Below are 20,284 nucleotides of genomic sequence, written 5' to 3'. Positions count from 1 at the left end.
CAAGTGTGGGCTCGTCACCCTTGCCAATACATCACCTGCTGCAAACTTTGAACTTCATCACAGCATTTTGTAAATAACTTGTTGCAAAATGTGGACCATACTGCCACATGATCCTAGTGGCCCTGATTATAGCTCAGGTAGTCACAGTTGTAAAGGCCCCCGCGTGAAAAGTCAGGGGTAGGAATTGGAGAATATTTGCAGTATTACGGAAATAGAGCCAGACACTTGGTGTGTAGGTTATGTGGCTAGAGGAACAAACTACCCAGTTTCAAGTTGATCAATGAGTCAGAGGGGATTACACACTTTATTCAACTAGGAAAGTGCTTTATTTAAGCCATAAGCATTTAAGCAATTGTAAGTGATCTGGAAATGTATGCTCATTGGGAATAGCATCAATTTATGAGGGGGGCACTAAAGCTTACAGGAGACTTCATGCTTCCTTCAAGAGCACAGAGTACTAAACTAGGGAAAACTAGCCAGGGGAAACCACCTGGACTTTCAACCAAATACACAGAAGTTATCAAATACCGCCACAGAGACATAGCAGCCAGTGTATTTCACCGCCAGCACGGCTTCACCCTGGGGACCTGTGGTGACCCAGTGCTGGCAGGCCCAGCAATCCTCCACATCCTTGGCATTCCCAAACTCATCTGTAAGAAACAAAATACACAACCGTAAGGGACAAAAACAAAGGGACTAAGGAGACAAAAATCAGAGCAGTAAGACAAAACCACATCACTAAGACAAAGCCATGGCAGTAAGACACAAAACCAAGTAGTAAGGAGACAAAATCGGGATTAAATGAAAGAAAACAGCAGTAAAACACAGAAGCCATAAACCCTCCACTGTATTGAGACAAACCATAGCAGTAAAAGATAAACCCACAGCAGTAAGGCATCAAAACCATAGTTTCTTGTGTTGGGGGAGAAGAGTTGTAAGTGATTTATTGAAGTTTTGTAAAGTGTTTTATTTGAAAAAATCTTTCAAAATTGGTAAAAATAAAACCGATCAATTCAAACGGAAAGAGTGGTTCAGAGGGACCAGTTTGATTCGGTTCCCGTTTGTTAAAAGGTTTAAGAAAAGTGGCAGCACTGGCCTTTCTATATGTTAATTGATATGGTTTGTTAGGCCATCCCTGCATAACTTTGTCTCTTACCCTGGATAAGGTATCACCCTCCTCAGTCCCTGATTGCCTTAGTGGGCATTAGTGAAGAAGAATGGTAATCTCCAAAACTGGCCCCTCCTGACTCTTCAGTGGGTACATATTTTCCTATTGGCAACATTTAGAGACAATCTGCTGCTAACCCAGGGATATATTATATTCTGTAATTATACCCCTCAAGACCCAACACCCATTTTGAAATCTGTGGTGTAGTTTTTTCTATGCCTTTGGTGGAGAAAATGTGAGTCAAAACTGTATGATCAGTGTGCAAGGTGAACGGTAGGCCCACAGGCAGTACTTAAAAGGTGTAAGGTGGCCCAATAACTAACAAGGGCCTCTCTTTCAATCATGGAATATTAACACTCAGCCCTTTTCAGTGTGCGTGATGCAAATGCTCGAGCTCACGGTTATCCACAACTAGAATTAGAATGGCCCCAAGCCCCTCGATACTCACATCCTTTGTTAGTATAATTTTTTGCCTCACATCAAATTTGCTGACTGTGGGAGCAGAGATTATTGCTTATTTTATACTCTCAAAAACATCTTACAACTGCTCATCCCATACAAAGTGGGTACCTTTATTTTTTTAGCAATTCCCTTACCAGTGCAACTCTACCTGCAAATTATTTTTATAAACTTAGACTTGTATTCAACAAGTCATAGGAATGACTGGCGTTCATCATTGACATGTGAGGCTGCATCCGACCGCTTCAATCAATTCAATCTTCGGTTTTATCCCATTTTTGGAGGTAGTTTGGCTACGGTAGTCGACCAAACCCATCCCAATTTAAAAGTTGTATAACTTTAGAGTTAGTCCAGCTTCGGTTAGTACTGCCAAGAATGACCGGTTATGTTCCATTTCTGAGTTGCTATAAATCAAGACATCTTGAAAAACCAGAACATTGTTAAGGCCTTTCAAAATGTGCTGTATTAGTCTTTGAAAGACTACAAAAATGGAAGCTAGGCCAATGGGCATTCTTCAATATCGATATGTGCTGAAAGGGGTTCTAAATGATGTACAAGTTATTGATTCTGGGTGGAGCTCAACTTGATGGTATGCCTGTGAGGTCAATCGCTTTAAAATATTTAACTTTACCCATCATGCACAACATTGTTTCTCCTAGGACAAGAGAAACTATATACCCAAATGGTGGAGTTAAGGTCCCAGAGGTCCACACATAACTTGATCCCTCTACCCCCAGCCTTGTTGTTAACTACAATATGCGCTAGCCACTGAGTTTTCAATTAGCTCTATTACCCCTTGATGTTAAAAGTCTTGATTTCTTCTTTTAAGGGTCCTTCCGTTAGATGACAAACTGTCCTTACTTTGAGTACCCCTGGGAATGCCTTACTTTTTAGTTTAGTCTGGTGTTGCTAGTTTTATAAACAACCCAATTCGTTTTTAAACAATTCTGGGAATTCTTTGCAAACGTCATTACTAGTGTACGACCTCTCACTTAGGAGTAATCATTCAGGGTCATTTGGGTCTAGCTTTATTCCCAATTCTCTTTGATGTTTCCATCCTGTGCGGTCACAAATCTTTCCAATAGTGGACTGTTCTTTAAACTCCATTCTCATGGTGGCCATACCCTATAAAGGAATGGAATCTTTATTGTAACCACTGGGACTTATTTTGGCATCTTGCAAACTGTACCCCTTTTTGTAAACTTCTCATCCACTCTTTTCTCTATAAAGGTATAGGGTGAACAAGAGTACGCAAAATGGTAATTTCACCCCCGTCAAATGCAATCTTTTTAAGTGGGATAAGCGTTTGTCCTCCTGCGCATCAATTTGGACAAATGAATTTCTCTCCTATGTCTTCTTCCCACCCCACTGTATGTACTGGTTTACTCTGTTTTTGCATAACTTTTAGCATAGTGACCCTTCTTGTTACACTTTCTGCATAAAAAATGATGAGCCAGGCAACAGGGATTGGTTGCCAAATAGATAGAACTTGGCAATCTATAGCACCTTGTTTTCTCTGTATCATGGTTAGACCTACATTTGTTCCTCATATTGTTACTTTTCTGTTTCATTTCTAGAACGGCGTCATGGCTTTTTCCCCTCAATGTGTACTTCCTGCACTGCTTCATTGGTACTGGGTGGTTTTATTACTTTTATGCATTCCACTGTGTGCTCTATGCTTTTTGTGAAGTATACTGCTTCCTTCAGATCTGGGGTATAAGCCAATATTTTCTCCTGTAATCTCAAATTATTAGTACACCTCACCAATTGGACTCATTAAGGAATCTCATAACACGCCAAGTTCACATGTGTTTGATAGGCCTCTAGGTACCGCAATTTAGCTTATTGCTTTTTCGTTTTTGTCTTTTACTCTGCTAAAAACATTGTGACGTTGTAGAACAGCATTTATTTTTTGTTCAACATGTTGTTCTAGCTTCGTGTTTCTAGGTAAAGATCTAGTTGCTCATCATCACTATCCCTCATAAGGTCACCCAGAATCAGTACCATAGCTCGACCTACTGACACCTGGGGCAGACCCCAGTGCCAGTAAGCATGGGTTGGTGGGGGGGTGGGTGAGGGGGACGGATGACTTGTTCTCAGGGGGCGGGGTGATGACAGTCGACAGCCATGACTTGCACACCTCCTCCGCCCCCCAAAACAGTGCTGCACAGGGCAGACTGCCCCCACGCCCAGCTTCGCTACTTCCCAGAATTTCAAAGATTGTCCTTCCCTGAGCAGCTAGATGATGGAGAAGGATGTGTTTCCAATCAGATTATAACTTGTCCACCCCTATAGCCACTAAATATGTTTTGAATAGTTTCATCCACTCCTTCCGGGGTAATAATGGGGCACCAATATCACTTATGAAAAGAGGATATTGGCTTATACTACAAGTTGCCATAGTGAAACAAATATAAAAGGACTACATTTAGATCAAGAACCAAGCATCTAGCCCCAAAATGGCATATCAATACTGTACAAATGTATATTTAACACTTTATTTTAATCCTGCTCTTATACAAGCACAGGGCGTTATGTAAAAGTTACCAACCACCCTTTAGCACAGACTGTTATACCCACTCTAAATATGGCTGCTAAAAACTTGCACAGTATTTTACGCTACTGCACTTGTTTCCAGAATTCTTTTCAAATTGAATAGGAAGATTGTCATAGGAGGAGGGAAAAGGTTCACATAGCTGCTGGCTGAAAGAATAGAGCAGAAAACCACCTTGTACGTTTTGAGGCAAGTGAGCGCTTCAGCTGCATTGCACTTTATGCACTCCTCCAAACTGCTCCGATTCCACTGGGTAGCTCGGTGATTTATTTTAACAGGTTTCAATTACCTCAATCGAATACTTACACCTGAGCTGTGCCCGCCAGCATGACCGGCTCCCACAGCTTTGCCAGACCAGGGCAAGGGAGTGCTTCAATGAATATTCAGAGAAGAAGCAAAACGGGTCTGGCGTGTGGCACAGTAAGGCTGCGCCCAACTTAGAAACAAACTAAACGAATTGCCAGTACTGTGCAATGATTTTGGAGTTTTTGTTGAAGAGCTACTGATTGCTCTTTCAAAAAATGACCACTCTTTCAGTCAAAACAAGTTGATGAAAAATTATTGTATTTGTTAATCTTTATTTGGTCAAAAGTTGCTCTTTTATTTTTATATTTTAGCAGTATTTTATTTTAACAGTATTTTTGTTTTCAGCTATCTACAACAATGTACATAATACGGAGGAGGAACAGGATTGTGGACACAGGAAATGATAAATCAAGTATATTGAACAACAATTAGACAATGAACGTACAACATGGACACTAGACAACAATAAACACTAATTCATATCTAATGATCGCGTTACCAGTCAACCGCGACCCAGCCTGGAGGAGGAAGACGCACAGCCTCAGATTGAGTCTCGAGGCCAGTTCCCTGAAGAAAATTATACAAATAATGGACGGCCAGTCCGTTTGGATGCCCGCATAAAGTCTTGGATGGTAACACCTTTCACTCATCTCCCCGTTCAAGCCACAGTGATTACACTGACAGATTGATTTTGTGTGGTCCTGAAGAGAATCCTATTAAATGCATTAGGATTCGAAACGCGTCGACCTATTGAGGTGTTTGTTGTTAGGTGGCACCACTGTTGTGGCCGGTTGGCCAGCATAGCGGCCAAACGTGTACAATTTGGAAAGTGTTAAGTTGGATTTAAAATTGATTGCTTCGCTTTTTTGGTGAATGTAAAACACTCTTTTTGGTTTGAACCCAACTGCTACTTGACTGTAAATAGGCTGAATTGTATATAGAAAAAAGATAATTTTGTTTTTTCTTTGATAAACAGTTAAGAAAAACGCCACCAACTTCCACCGCCCCACCCCCATTAGATATGAATTAGTGTTTATTGTTGTCTAATGTCCATGTTGTACGTTCATTGTCTAATTGTTGTTCAATATACTTGATTTATCATTTCCTGTGTCCACAATCCTGTTCCTCCTCCGTATTATGTACATTGTTGTAGATAGCTGAAAACAAAAATACTGTTAAAATAAAATACTGCTAAAATATAAAAATAAAAGAGCAACTTTTGACCAAATAAAGATTAACAAAAACAATAATTTTTCATCAACTTGTTTTGACTGAAAGAAAGGTCATTTTTTGAAAGAGCAATCAGTAGCTCTTCAACAAAAACTCCAAAATCATTGCACAGTACTGGCAATTCGTTTAGTTTGTTTCAATGAATATTCAGACAATGGTGTGGACTTTATTAATTTCTTCATTAATCTACTTGTCCTGTAACAAAATCCACTTGTCAACTTGGTGCCATGTATTGCAGCGACAAATTATGGCAGCAATCTCATTATGTAAGAGCTCTGATAAATAGCTTCTCTGATTATGCCAGAGCTCAGACCATCATAGTAGGATTTGAATACTAGCATTTCCCTTATTTTGCCACTTTTCCACAAATCTACAAACTGGGGGCTGGAGGTAGTGGTAAGCAGTGGCGCCCCATGGCTGGAATGCACTTCTGCATCTGTGAAAAGCTACTAACTTGATTTTTTTATGAGTTTATCAGCTTGCATTTAATATTTTCCTATAAACAGAAAGCTTGACCAGTTCCTCCTGACAAGGGCAGAAGAAAAAAATTCTTCCAGGGTAGGGAAAAAATATTGGTGGGAAAGTGAACTTGTTTCGCACAACAGATTTTCGCATGAGCGAATCTACACATGCATATTTGCTTGTGCTAAAATGCAGTTCACAAATAGTTTCTGGGAGTAAACTTTTCCTGACCTGCTTCTGTAAATTCTTGGAATTCATGAAAGCCGTAAATCTGCACTAATGCAAGGACATACCATGGATGGACTTTCATTAAGAATGAGACCCTTCTTCAGGTCTGGCGCTAACCAAGACCTTTTGTTTTTATTGACATTTTCTCTATCCTCCAGATGGCTTCACTGTGAGTGAAAGCATTCTGCTCTGTCACAAGGAGCATATCGGCACCCAAAGTAATTATGTTAAGTATTTAGTAATATGTCGTTTTTGAGAACAAAAATATCTTTTGCCATATAATAAAGGCCAGGCAGCTCCCACAAAAATAAAGTCTTACAAAAACCATTTCAAAACACGACACATTGACAAAACCAAAAGGCTGACCACCAATGTAACACCTATAGATTTAGGCAATGCTTGTTTATTTCCAAGTTTCCTATAATTTTGTTTAAACTGGCTACACTGGTTTTCCATCATGAATATTTGTGGGAAATACTAGCATGCATCAACACATTTTACTAAATGATGCTTCAACGAAATGGCACCTAAAATTTCAAAGATGATAATTAAGCAAAATATGTTTTCCAAGTTGCATTTTTCTGTGAACATTTTCTTTTGAAAGGAAAGAATCATCAATCTTGCTTTCAAGCTTCTGCATATATTTGCACCTTGTCAGAGCACCCTGGAATCATTTTACAAAGCTTCATACTGTTAGACTTTGCAAACATGTGTACACATTTCTATACTGGAATCACTGTGGATAGTGCAGTCTGAACCTACATTTCCGTAGAGCGCTCACCCTAATAATAAAGGCTTTGTATTAATGAACCATCAATACAAGTTTGAACAGCATTAACATATGGACAAAAATATTACCATAACTGCAGACAATGTCCTTCCCTGACAGCAGCCTTCATAAAGCTGTGCTGGTCAGCGTGATGGACTCTGCCCTGAAATGCTTTTCACAAAGCTGCGCTGATCTAGGATTATGTTTGCTGTTTCCTTCTCAAAAGCACTCCAGTAGATCTTTAGATGCGGTGCCTGTCAGCGTGGTCAGTAGCGTAACAAAGGCTCCCGCAGCACCCATGGTTCAGGGGGGCCCCGCCGAAACGCTCCAGAGGGCCCCTTCAGCACAGTACTCTGGCCAGAGAGCTCCGGATTGAGCCCAGAGGGGTCCCCAATGCAAACCTTGCATGGGGGGCCTCACGTTTGGTTACGCCATTGAGCGTGACTGGCTCTCCTCCAATGCCTCTCCTGTGCTTCAACAGCTCTTTGTTGCCTTCGCTTGACTAAGTTAGCGCTGTACCTATCGAGTAGGGTGACCAATCGTCCGTAAATTTCACGGACGGTCTGTAAATTGGACCTTACATCCATTGTCCGAGAAGATCCCTCTTACGGATGCCCTTTGTCCGTAATTTGGGGTTTACGGCGGCCTGCACTGCTCACCTCTATGACGCCTCGGTGTGAGAGCTCCCTGCTGGAGGTCCCTCGCACTTCCCTGTGCTGAAAAGCATCCCCTCCCCAGCCTCTCACAGACTGTGATGAGCCCGTTGTCATTCTGTATGCCGGCTGATTGTCACATACAGAATGACAATGGGCAAGTCTGGACAGTTAAGGCATGTGGTGACCCATGTGCACTTTAAGTAAGAATAAAGCTGAAGACTATGTTTGGTCTAATTTGCAAGGGTGTTTCCAGATTACATGCTGTGTTTATTCACCACCATAAAGTGATTTAGATTATCACCTTTAGGCAAAGTGTAGGCACGTTATTTCACACTGCTCATGGGCACTGTGCTAGATGTATCGTTGGTGTCCTTTATAAAATGCAACTATTTTCAAAGAACATATTTAGAACATTTCATTTCAGAAGAAAACGATGGCCCGTTAAAAAAAAATCTTGGTGTTGTGGGTTCTGCCTTCCGTCCCATGGAGGGCCATTCTGGCTCAAACTCTGTGCAATATGGGCCTGCGGTTCCAGTGCTGCCTTTGGCTGCTTTTCATACTTTGATGAGGTGACTGGAAGCACAAAAACTGCTGTAGGAGTACACTATCTATTCCTCATTTGTTGCTGATTCGAGTCCAGGGTATGGAACGGTGTAAGGATTTTTAGCATTCCAAGCAAAATAGGAGTTTGTTTTGGTGTGCTCCCTATACAGAAAAAAAAAGGCTGTTTTCAGACCTTTATTGTTTTTGGTGTTACGCAGTGGCAGTTCTTAAAGGGTCCTGTCTTACCTAGCTTTATGAAGTGCCGGCCCTGCCTTCTGGCTCCATGTTTCCGTTCCTGATCTTTTCTTTTGCAAACCATTGCTATCTGTTGTGTTAGTCTAAATAGGTCAATGTAAACAATAGTTATTAGTAAAAGCAATCCTAACCAACATGTTAGGTTTTAAATCCTGAGTTTCTATAGTTACCCAGGCCGCCCACTCTTAAGATATATTACCTACCAATATAGATGACATCCGACTCTTACACCTTGTAGCCCTCATTGTCTTATGTAACATTTCCTATACATTGACTTACACATTTATATGAGTCATTGTCTCAATATAATTTGTGTGTGATTTAACGCACTCTGACAACCTGCCCTACATACTTGGCATGACAAGCACTATGTATGGGGTCCAGATAAGCATGCTACTCGCCGAAAGAAACCATTACAACCCCCATGAAGAGTAGCAAGCACTATATAAATTCAAACCTTTGTTCCCTTCTCTATCCCTCCACTATCCTTCTCAATCCAAATAATCTGGCTGATATATCCACCACTCAAATTACTTTCATATTTTCACTATACAAATTTACCACTAACCCTGTATGGGTTCCGAAGAATCGTGCTACTCACCGAAAAAATGCTTTAACACCCCATTAGATGTAGCAAGCGCTATATAAAGCAAACCTTTTTCCCTTCGCTATCCCTCCACTATTCTTCTCAATCCAAATAACTGACCAACATATCCACCACTCAAATTACTTTATTTTACACTATACTAGTTCACCACTAATCCTTTATGGGTTCCGGAGTAGTGTGCTACTCGCTGAAAAAGCACTTTGACAGGGGTAGTAATCGCTATAAAATGCGAATACAATACACTACAATAAAAGAAATGAAATACCCATGAGAGAGGTTCTAAGTGAAGGGCACCATTGGCAGATGGGCCGTATCGGGCATCGGGATTTTCACAGGAGGCTGGAAGGGTAGGAGGCTGGTTTTGTTACTGGGGGCTAGTTTTGTAGCAGTGTAGTAGTTTTGAAAGCATTGCTAAGTTCCTTGTATATCCAGCAGTTTTCAGGCAACAATAAAAGTGTCACAATAAACTCTGGTGATTAATGTACCTGCTGGAAAGAGATGGGAGTTTTGTCCAGTGGCAGTTTTGATAAGGTAATGCAGAGGGTTAATATGCCTGCTGCAAAAAATGTGTACTGTGCATGTCAAAATACAGTATTTGATGTACGCAGCTCATTGGGTTACTTCTTTTGTTACATAGATTTTTTAGTTATTGTGTAGTTCATAAATGAATCATAATCTAGCACAGTGAGCTATGAACTGCCATCAAAGAGCTGTTTTGTATTTGTTAGAAAGTTATGGCTGTTTCCCAGTTTTTCATTAGCCGGCTGTTGGTAAAAAATGGATGTTTGGGGTGAAATAAATTCATATCATTAAAGTCAGAAGTTGGTTTTGGCATTGGAGGGGTGCTCTGTGATCGAGAGGATCAGTTGAGTCATCTGCGTAGGAGAATATGTGGAGTCAGTGGGATCTGAGGACGTCTGTAATGGGGGTCATGTAGGTGTTGAACAGGGTGGGGCTGAGGGAGCATTCTTGTGGCACACCGCATATGATGTCTTTGGGTGCGGAGGTGAAGGGAGGCAGTGGGATGCTAGGTTTGTCTCCTGTAAAGAAGGAGGTGATCCACTTGAGGGCGCCTTGGCATATGCCTGTGTTGTAGAGTCTGTTGATGTGGGTGTTGCTGGAGACTGTCGAAAGCTGCGGAGAGGTCGAGGAGGATCAGTGCCATGGTTTCTCCACGGTTGAGGAGTGCTCTGACGTTGTCTGTGGCGGCAATCACTGAGGTCTCAGTGCTGTAGTTGGCATGGTATCCTGATTGAGAGGCGTCCACTAAATGGTTTTGTTTCAGGAGTTTGGTGAACTGCTGGTTGATGGCTTTCTCAAGAACTGTGGCCAGATAGGGAGCAGGAAGATTGGATGATAATTTTTGAGATTGTTTGGGTCAGCGGAGGGTTTTTCTAGGAGGGGTTTGAGGTCTCTGTTTCCATCTGTCTGGGAAGATGGAGGAGTTAAGGATGCTGGCGAGTTGCGTGTTGATTGGGTTTGTTGCGCGGTTGTAGAGGTGGTGGAGTCTGCAGTCAGTGGGCGTCCCTGAGTGGATGGAAGACATGATGGCTGAGGTGGTCAGGGTGGTGAGTGGTGACCAGGTGGTGATGGTTTGGCTGGTTGGTTGAGGTTGTCTGGTTGAGGGTGGTAGGTTGGATGTTGAAATTGTTGTAGATGGTTGTCTTGCTATGGAAGTAGTCAGAGGGGTGGATGGTCTCCTTGGCCGTCGGTTTGGAGAATTCTTTGACTATTTTGAAGAGTTCCTTTGTGTGGTTGGCTGTGGAGTCGATGAACTGTGCAAATGACTCAAAACATGTCAACAGTTAGGAAACCACAAATGGACCACGTGTTTGTAATTCAGAAGTCTGCTCAAAACAAAGTTTTAATAGGATGAAAAAAATCAAGGCACTTTACTTGCTGACGTTCAAATGATACATATTTGCTGAAACCGCATTTCCAAACATTATTATTTGTGCGCTACTTGGTTTTATCAGTAGCGCTGCATGTTGGCATTGTTCTTCTATTTCAAAAGAAAATGTTCTGCATGTAAAAAACAGTGTCCCTTTCTGACCTATGTCCTGAATTTTGACCATTTGTCCTGAATTTTTACACTCCCCGTCCTGAATTTGCACCCATGCCTGCTGGTCAGCCCACTGTCGAGTTTAACATTTAGCACGGTCCCCCAGCAGGACAGGCGTCCCCAAGGCTCTGCGACGCCGCTCTCAGTAGCAGTTAACAAGGAGGCGTGTATCCAGCCCTCAACCTTCCTACAAGTTCAGGAGCAGCAGTGCACGCACAAGCAGAGTGTAAAACCTACACAGCATGCGTGCATCACCGGGAACTGCCTGTCAGATGAAGGCAGAGCCACCCCTGGCGGTGGGGAGCACAGGGGAGGGGAGTGCGGCTTGGCAACAGGACAAGGAGGCTCCATGGGAGGAGATCTGGGAGCTTAAGTGAGAAAGTCGAATGAAAGGCGTTGCGTTGGTGCTTTAAAGATGTTGACTTTCATGTTAAGTTGAATTGAAGTTCTATTACTGCAAAACCTGTCCTGATAAAATGGCCTCTTGTGCTTTTAAGGCCAGGTTAGCACGATACCTTTCGGCAGAGTGCTTCAATGCCTCACAAGGGATACGAAGGGCTATATAAATCTCCAATACCATTCATCGACAGCTTTTTTATTTACACGAATTTTCTGTAACTTAAGATTTTAAATGTTGGTCAGTAAAGCGGATGCGGGGTTACAATCTTACGCGACATTTCAATCTTACGCGGAGCTCACGCCTGACCCAGGCCTCAGAGACCCCCAAACTCACCCAGTATCTGGAAATCCACCCGGTCCCCAGGAGGCCACGGCACCAGCGAGGCCACGAGCTGCAGGCCGTGCTCCCCGCAATCATAGTGCGCCTTGAGGACCGAGTTGGCCGCTGCAGCAAGGTCCGGAAAAGAGGCCTCCAAAACCAGGAGACAGACCCAGGGCCAGAGGCCGCTGAACTCACAGACGCGCCACATCGGACCAAAAAAACCAGCAAACAAAGGCTGGGACAGGGGAGGGCGATATAATCTCGGGAACTATGGGAAGGGGCCGGGGAGCCCTCAACACGGAGCACCTGTGGAGACCAAGACTCAGGGAGCGAGGGGAAACTATCCACGAGTGAGGAACGCCCTGAACCACGCTGCCAACTCTTGAAATGAGAGGGAAGGAGAGAGAGAGATAGTGCCTATTTTTAATAATAATAATTATGATAATAAGCAAAGGGGTCCAAAGAGTTGCATGGGGGCACACCGCAGGAGCGGCCGAGTGCTGGGGTGCCTAGACTTGTGGGTAACTATGCCCCCCCCCCCCCCACTGCTTATCTCTTTTTGTCCCTCTTACAGGTTTTTTTTTCCCGGATCAATTGTCAGCCGCATGTTTACAATCCAAGGCTTTCGTTTTAGGTATCTTTGTTTCCAAGTGTGTCTATCCACAGTGGTCCATTGAGGCATATCAGGACTACAACTCCCAGAATGCACCGAGTGGTTAAATCACTCGGCTGGAACCGGTCTCATGGCCATGCACGGTGTATGTCCTAAGTGTATCCAGTCTGCTTGTGGCTGAAGTCGCCACGGAAGCTGGCACTGCGGTGTGTTCCTTCACCCGTCCAGGGATATTCAACACCAGATGTGAAACAAAGCTTAACTGCATCCGCGTGGCACCTTGGCACACGCCACTGCATTAGCAGCAGCCAGAATAGCTGCCAAATGATACCATGACTTGTGTCGATTTTTAGCCATCAGCACCTTGCATTGTGGGGCTTGTAGTTTAACTTTTAACACCCTATACAGTCAAATGTTGCTTTATGCAAAGTATTCTTGGCTTAAAAGCAAAGACTGCCTGAAAGTGCAGCATGTGACATGGGGGTTCACAACAGCTGTGGAGCAGTGCATCATACTACAATCAATCTAAGACGTTTAAACTTGCATGATGTGCTGTTCCAGTCCAGGTTTTTCTCCTTGAGTCCTGGGACTTGTAGTCCTGCTTATAATGGAATGAGCAAGACAACCAGTCCCATAATTCAAAGACAACCCCTGGCCTGGAGCAGCGCATCACCCACGGGCCCTGGGAAGCTTGACGTGGATAAGTTCAGCGTAAACCTCAGTGCACACACCTGATGGACAGCACTGAGAGAAAAGCACAGCTCATGCATAGTTCAGAAGCTGTCTTTGAGTATTCAATGAGGAAAAGGGAAAGGTGTAAATAACAGGCGATGCGCTGTGAGCCCACACATCTCACACCCGCTGAAACAGAGCTCTGGGTTTGCAGATTCCGCGTGAGTAGCTATGCTTCATGTTGGGGCTTGCGGTCCTGCTGATCCCATCATACAGTGGGGAGCACAAGACTCAGGGTGCAAAGAAAGACCCTGGACTGGAGGGGCTGCCGGTGAGGACTTGGGACACCACAGAGATGTGTTGTCAGATAATGCGGCGCAGGGCTGCGGTGTTTCATTAGTGCGTGTGACTCTAGCACGCCTCAGCCATGTTTGCTGCTCAAGCCTCCCTTTCACATCTTGGCTCGTGCTGCTTAACTTGCTCACTCGATACAGTTCCATACGTGTTGCCCCCTGAAGGCCGCTTTCCTCCCTCCTTTCTCATGACCTCCGGCCTCAGACACAGCAGCTCTTTTCACTTAAATCCCTCAGGTATTTCCCAGTGTAGAGCTGTGTCTAACCAGAAATGTGTGCACTACCCTTGCTTGGAAAGTGCCCTTGGTTCACAGGTTATGAACGTTTCTTATTCTTACTACAGTCTTTCAGCCGTGGATTGTATGTGAGCAGACTTTCTGTAACAAAGGTGAAACCCAGCGATTGACCAGAGGAGATTGTGGCAGGTGTTTCTGTGCATTGTGACCAGTGCATCAAGAGCTCTCAGAGGTGGGGCCAGGGTGGCACCCGCGCATGCCCCTAACTGCCCATCCTGTGATGGCCGCCCATCGCCTGGAGCCGTAGAGGCGCATCAGCAACGCCTGCCAGGCACGGCCAGAGTGGTTGGCGGCAGTGTATGCTATTGTGGGGTTCCCAGTTAATTCACATGGACCTTACCTTCTACGGTTGATGGCTGGAGGTCAGGTGACCATCCTGTGTTTAGGACCTGGTGGGGGGTACACTCCACTGTCAATCAATCAATCAATCGATCAGGATTTATAAAGCGCAGCTAAACACCCAATAGGATATCCAGGCACTCTCCTTTCTGTAGTGCTTCGATTCCTCAGGAGATTAACTTTCTAAGGTCCCTTGGTAAGAAGGCGATGGGCCACGCAGCGCATGTGGGCCACCGATACGCTGCGAAGAAGACGTGGTCCACTAGTCCAGTCTCCATGGCAACATTTCAGGACAAAGAGGGTAGAGGGAGCCCACATGATCAATTTCACCATAACTGAAAGACCTTGCTTGTCACCTGTAAGCAGGTGAAGAGCTGACAGCCATGTGCTTGTGTTTGAGACACAGTCGCTAATCCTTGTGGGGATGTTAAAGGGCACCAATATGCACTGGGGTACCAAAGGATGCAGGGGGCATGCTATGGCTGTGTGAGAGGCCTGCTTCTACCAAGAGGCTCATGAGAATAGATATAGGTCCATCATCTGTACTTTCCGCACAGGTAGGCGCTTGTAAGCTACTAAATCACTTGTTCAAAATAACATTCCACATCAAGTTTGCTCTGATACATAAAACTGAAGATGTATTCACACTTCTCTTGTTAGGCTTCACACAGCACTCCAAAGGACTATCCATACTTGTAATAAAGTGGTCCTGCATCAAAGTCTGGAAAAGCCATGGAGAGGTTGTTAAAGTTATGGTAAAAAGGTCTTTCCATTTAAAAGAATATCTAACTAAAAGACAGAAAAGATATGTTGAAGAACAGCGCTTTCACATTGTGACATACTTCGGAAGTTTCAAGAGTGTTTCAGATTAAAAAGAGAAGAAACAAGCATTTACAAGACTGGAAGGACTCAGCTCCAAAATGACAAGTTATTGAGTTAGATATTTTTTTCCAAATGCATGTGTTCATATGCATGCATTTGATGGCAATTTTGGCGTGGGATTTCTAATAAAGTCAACTAATTTTAAGATGGCTGCTGGTGTCACAAAACACATGGGCATCCACACATCGTAACGCGCGAGTCATGACAGTTTTCATGATTTGTGCATGTGCATAATTTTATTCAGCCTTTTTTGGGACATATACCATTCTAATATGAAAGACCCCCTTGTTGGATTGGTAAATTAAAATATTAAAAACACGATTTAAAAAAGGAGCATATTGCTCAATAAAAGACTGCTCGTGGCCCAGCAGCACTTTGTAGACCCGAAGCCCACTATATGGATACTGGAAACAAAAGGTCTGGCAAACAGACAGCTGCAGAATGGAAGTATTTTTTTGTGAACATAATCACAATAAAGTTATAATGTTCTGTGTGGTAGGAATACCCAACAGTTCCACTTTTTTAAGGTTTTCGTTGACCCGTTATTAAGCTTGGGGCCACTGCTGCTCGTGAATAATGGGTCCCTTGGGGCACATTATGTTTGAGTCTATTAATAGTTTTTAATGCATGGGGCCAATTATACTGATTTATGTTTGGAGTCAGTGCAGCTCCTTACTGCCAGGACATTGATAATCATTCTTGCCTGCAGCCAATATTGATGCTCCTTACTGCCTGGGTCCAGTGTTATCCTTTACTAGCTCAAGTTAATTATGTTCAATATTGCTTAGTGACATTAATGTGCCATTTGAGACTGGGAATATTTTCGTTTATTACGCCAAGGGACCATTATTGCTCATGAGTTCTAAATAATGCCTGGAACCATTCACTATGGTGCCCACTATTTAGTGATTTTGCCCACAAATGTTCTTCCTGTGTGTGAAGTAGGTGTTGAAGTTGGGTTGCATGTGGCAATTAGTGCAGTCAGTGAGTTGAGGTAGCGAATGTGCCAGGATTCGTCTTTGATAGCCTTTCTTGCTCTACACCTTGTTTGCTGCCTTGGTAAGCAGTATACATTCTGCTATGTTGTGATTCACCTTGAGGAATGGTTTAGGCGTCCGTGCTTGAATAGTGGTAAAGCGGTCCAAAAGGGGGTGGTGATGGATGGAGCATCTGAACCAATCAAACACTCACACCCAGTCAACAGATCTGGGAGACAATATTCCAGGCTCTCAATATCATAGTCTGAAGATATTTTCAAGTTCAGCGTGGTGTCAACTGTATGTTGGTGAATACCAGAATGTTTGCAATCTTTCAGTACTCCTGGGGGTTCAGTATAGGAGTGGAAGATCACTGAAGCGGAGTCTTGGGGACACCACAGGTGACCAAGGATGGGTTTGTAACTAGAAGAATCCTCTTTTACTAGCAGGGATCTGTTTTTTCTGTAGGAGATGAAGCATTGCTGGCAGATCTTAGCAATGCCTCTTCAGAATGGGAAGATGTTAAGGTGAGCTTGGTGATTGATACTTTTGAAGGCACTAGAAAGATCGAACAGAACTAAGAAGATCAGAAGAGCATCATCAAACACTTGGAATGTGCCCGTCTTCATAGTGCATTGTTATCTAAAGGCCGGACTAGCAAATGTTGGATTTGATTTTCTCTTGAATTGGAAATCAGTTTTTTTGAAGACCTTCCCCAAGAATGGCAGGTGAGCGATCTTACTTTAGTTAGATAGGGAATCTTGTTTGAGGAGCAGCAGAATTTGACCCGCCTTGAGAATGTCTGGAAACATACTTTAACTTGGTTGGTGATGTTCGGAAGAGGTGACAGGCCTGCCCCAAAGATTTTCTTTGCAAAGAAGGCAGAGATAGCTCCATTTCAGCTATGTGATTTCTTTTAACCGGCAAGTCCTCTATCTCTAGTTTATACCCACAAAACATTGTTTTCACTCAATACTAGCCATTTGTCTGAGAACTTAATTATGAATTAGTCAACTGCGTGGGATCCTTATCCATTTGTGCACTCTTCAGATTGTACAGCCTCTTGTTCCTCCTCCCTCCTCCTGGCCCCGCTTTAAGGTGTCTTTTGATGTGCAATTTTTTTATCATCTTTATCATCGTTGCAAGTGGATCCTGTTTTAACAGCTTTCTGTTGCAAACAATTCTGGGACTCAAAAATCTCAACCAGTAAACAATCTTCGCATGCCTGTGTTTTACATTGAGCGTTTATCACTACTTGTACTTTGGTCAAACATTTTACTGAGGTGCACAAACTTTTATTAAGTTACCAATTTGACCTGATTTTCATCAATGAGTCCTTGATTTCTTGGCCTCATCCCCTAATTTAGTCTCTCTTTGCCCTTCTGGGTTTAACGCTTTACACCTTGCCCCCCACCAGATGGAAACCATAGTGGGCTGGGCATTTTGTTCAGAAATCCACTTAAAGTTTCTCCGTTACAGGGGCGTGGCTTGGCGCCCGACGGGAATGGCGGTGCCCGGGTGAAGCTCCTCGGGAACTCCGGGCGACTACTATCTTCTCATGCTGTTTCATCGCTGAAACCGCGATGTGAGGTCGTCGGAACATTCTCTCCTCCTCTTCAGACTATTGAGGTCTTTTTTGCTGTGAAATAATACCTTTATAGGCAATGTGAATTATTTTGTCATTGTCGCTGCTTCGCGACCACCATTTTGTTTCTTCACCAGCGCTGACTCGCCGACTTTCAATACACTTCTGAAGGACTATGGTACTTTTGCTTCTACCGCTTTTTATTTTTTCTGGTTGACTGTTCCTCCATGGATATCGTCTAGTTTTTCCTTGCATGTCTCCAGCCTTTCCTGACTGACTTAATTGCGGCGGCCATTTTGACTTTTCCCCCTCCTCACAATCCCTTCATTTTTTGGCCTCGCTCTTGTTATTTTTCTTTATGGGAAGAATTAAAGGCACTCTTCCTTCGAAGCCATCTAATAAACACATCTTCATCAAGAATTCGAAGCTCTTTACCGAATTCTCTCATCTACAAGACTCTTCTACGTCTCTTCCAGCAGACGACATGGCGGCTCCTGACCCTGCTTCGACGTCCTCAGGGAAATCCCTGACTAAACGTCTTAAGCAGAAAACACCATCTCCGCCTAAATCATCGTCACCTGTTTCATTGTAGATTTTATTAGAAGAGATTAGGGCATTACGCCCTTTTATGGAAGAAACGAATGCGAAACTTCAAGTCCTCACGGACACTTGGACGCAACTTGATAACAGAGTCACTGCAGTTGAACACTCTATCTCTTCCATCACTGCTATTTGTGACAAGCTTTCTCCTCTACAATCTCAAGTGTCTACTCTTCAGCGCCAAGTCGAGGAGCTTGAAAATCGCAATAGATGCAATAATCTCCATATTTACGGACTTGCAGAAGGACAGGCGGGGTCCGACCCCCTAACGTTTTTCAAGTCTTTCATTCCTAAAGTTCTACATATGCCGGAGGGCACCATGCTTAACATGCTTAACATGCTTAACATCCAAAGGGCCGCCTTTCCTCATCTGCTTCTCCCCCACAGAAGCCAAGAGGGGTGATCCTATATTTCTTAGAATACACAGACTTTTTAAAAGTTCTTTCTGCTGCCAAGTCCTCCCAACGTGTTACCTGGTCTGGATCTACCTTATTGTTTGCCCAGGATTACGCCAAAGCTACAGCGAACAGAAGGAAGGCTTTCCTCAACATGAGACCCACTCTTCGCGCTATGGGCGCTCGATATGGACTTTTCCATCCTAGTCTCTTCAGAGTCACCTATAACACCAGGACAACGACTTATGAGGATCCGCTCCGCCTTCAGAGTTTCATAAACTCTCACCACAACGACGTCATGGATTCTTCCTCTTCAAATACTAGCTAATTATTCGATTTTTCCTTCATGATGTAGTTTTACACCCTTATCGTCTTTATTGATTGTCTTTTTATTCCCTTGTGGTTTGTCTATACATTCATGTCCTATGTATTGTTATTGTTTTTTCTTCCCATAGTTCTTTCTTCCTCTTGACGTGATGTTTCCCGGTCCCTCGTTCTGCTTGGTCCCGGTTATACCGTCCGCCCCGTCTGGTTCCTTCCCTTCCCTCGTCTCCTTGAATTCTCCTCCTGTAGGTATGTTTTCAGTTCATATTCACCATTTGTTGTTCATTTGTACTCTTCTCTTATTGTTCTCTTTGATGTTTTCTGAACTTACCTTTTTCTCTTTTCTTCTTTTTCTCTTCTCAGCCTTCCCATTTCTTCCTACTCTCCTTTCTTTCTTCATTGCTCTCTCTCCCTCTCTTTCTTCAACTTCTCCCTTTTCTTGCACTTTTCTTATTATCTCGAATATTCTTTTCTCTCATACTTGTTCTTATTTCTCAAGTTCTAATTTGCTTCTTTCAATTGCACCAGGATATCGTTTTAAGCCTGTTTTATGCATTGTATGCTTTTTGTATAAAATGTATATTTTTATTGTGTTACATTCAGAGTTACCTTATGGAACGTTAAAGGTTTGAATAGTCCCATTAAAAGACAATGAGTGCTATCTCACTTGGCTAGATTAAAATCTGACATCGCCATGTTACAAGAGACCCATCTTAATGAAGCTGAAGCTTCTAAATTAAAACGTCTTTGGGTCGGTCATGTTTTCTCCTCCCCAGCTTTAGGAAAAAAGAAAGGTGTTGTTATTTTAGTCCACAAAAAGTTTAATGTTTCTGTTATTCATCAAGAATTTGACTCTGATGGACGCTGGGTGATCCGAAAATTGTCAGTTGATAATATACCTAATACTATTTTCAAAGTTTATGCTCCAGTATCTGTTGGCAATACCTTCTGGCCTCTTATTTCGGACAAATTAATCTCCCTGGATGACAATTATATCATCTTTGGTGGTGACTGTAATCAAGTTCATGATCCCTTCCTTGATAGGCACTCCCCAGTTACTTTTCTTAGGTCCAAGATGCATACTCAATTTACCTCTACCATAAGACGTAAATCTCTAACGGATATCTGGAGGTTTTGTCATCCTGACGTCCGGGAATACAGTTACTTCTCTCCTCCCCATAAAACACAATCCTGTATCGACTACCTCTTTCTTAGTAAGTCCCTTGCC

At 43.2% G+C, this 20,284-nt stretch overlaps 1 protein-coding gene across 1 annotated transcript in view; it reads right to left on the bottom strand.

Moving 5' to 3' along the window:
* The window catches only part of LOC147734927 (zona pellucida sperm-binding protein 1-like), a 111,750-nt gene extending 99,522 nt beyond the window's left edge, over positions 1-12,228 (bottom strand). The window contains exons 1-2 of the mRNA XM_086953688.1: positions 12,033-12,228; positions 529-650 (exon numbers count right to left, since the gene is read on the bottom strand). Coding sequence (XP_086809814.1) covers positions 529-650; positions 12,033-12,228 — 318 coding nt within the window. The remainder of the gene's footprint in view (positions 1-528; positions 651-12,032) is intronic.
* Between the last annotated feature and the right edge of the window lie 8,056 nt (positions 12,229-20,284).

Source organism: Lissotriton vulgaris, chromosome 1_2 (genome assembly GCF_964263255.1).
Source record: "Lissotriton vulgaris chromosome 1_2, aLisVul1.2, whole genome shotgun sequence".
Classification (NCBI taxonomy): Eukaryota; Metazoa; Chordata; class Amphibia; order Caudata; family Salamandridae; genus Lissotriton; species Lissotriton vulgaris.
Note: the sequence above shows the minus strand (reverse complement) of the source record. Positions and strands in the feature narration are given on the sequence as shown.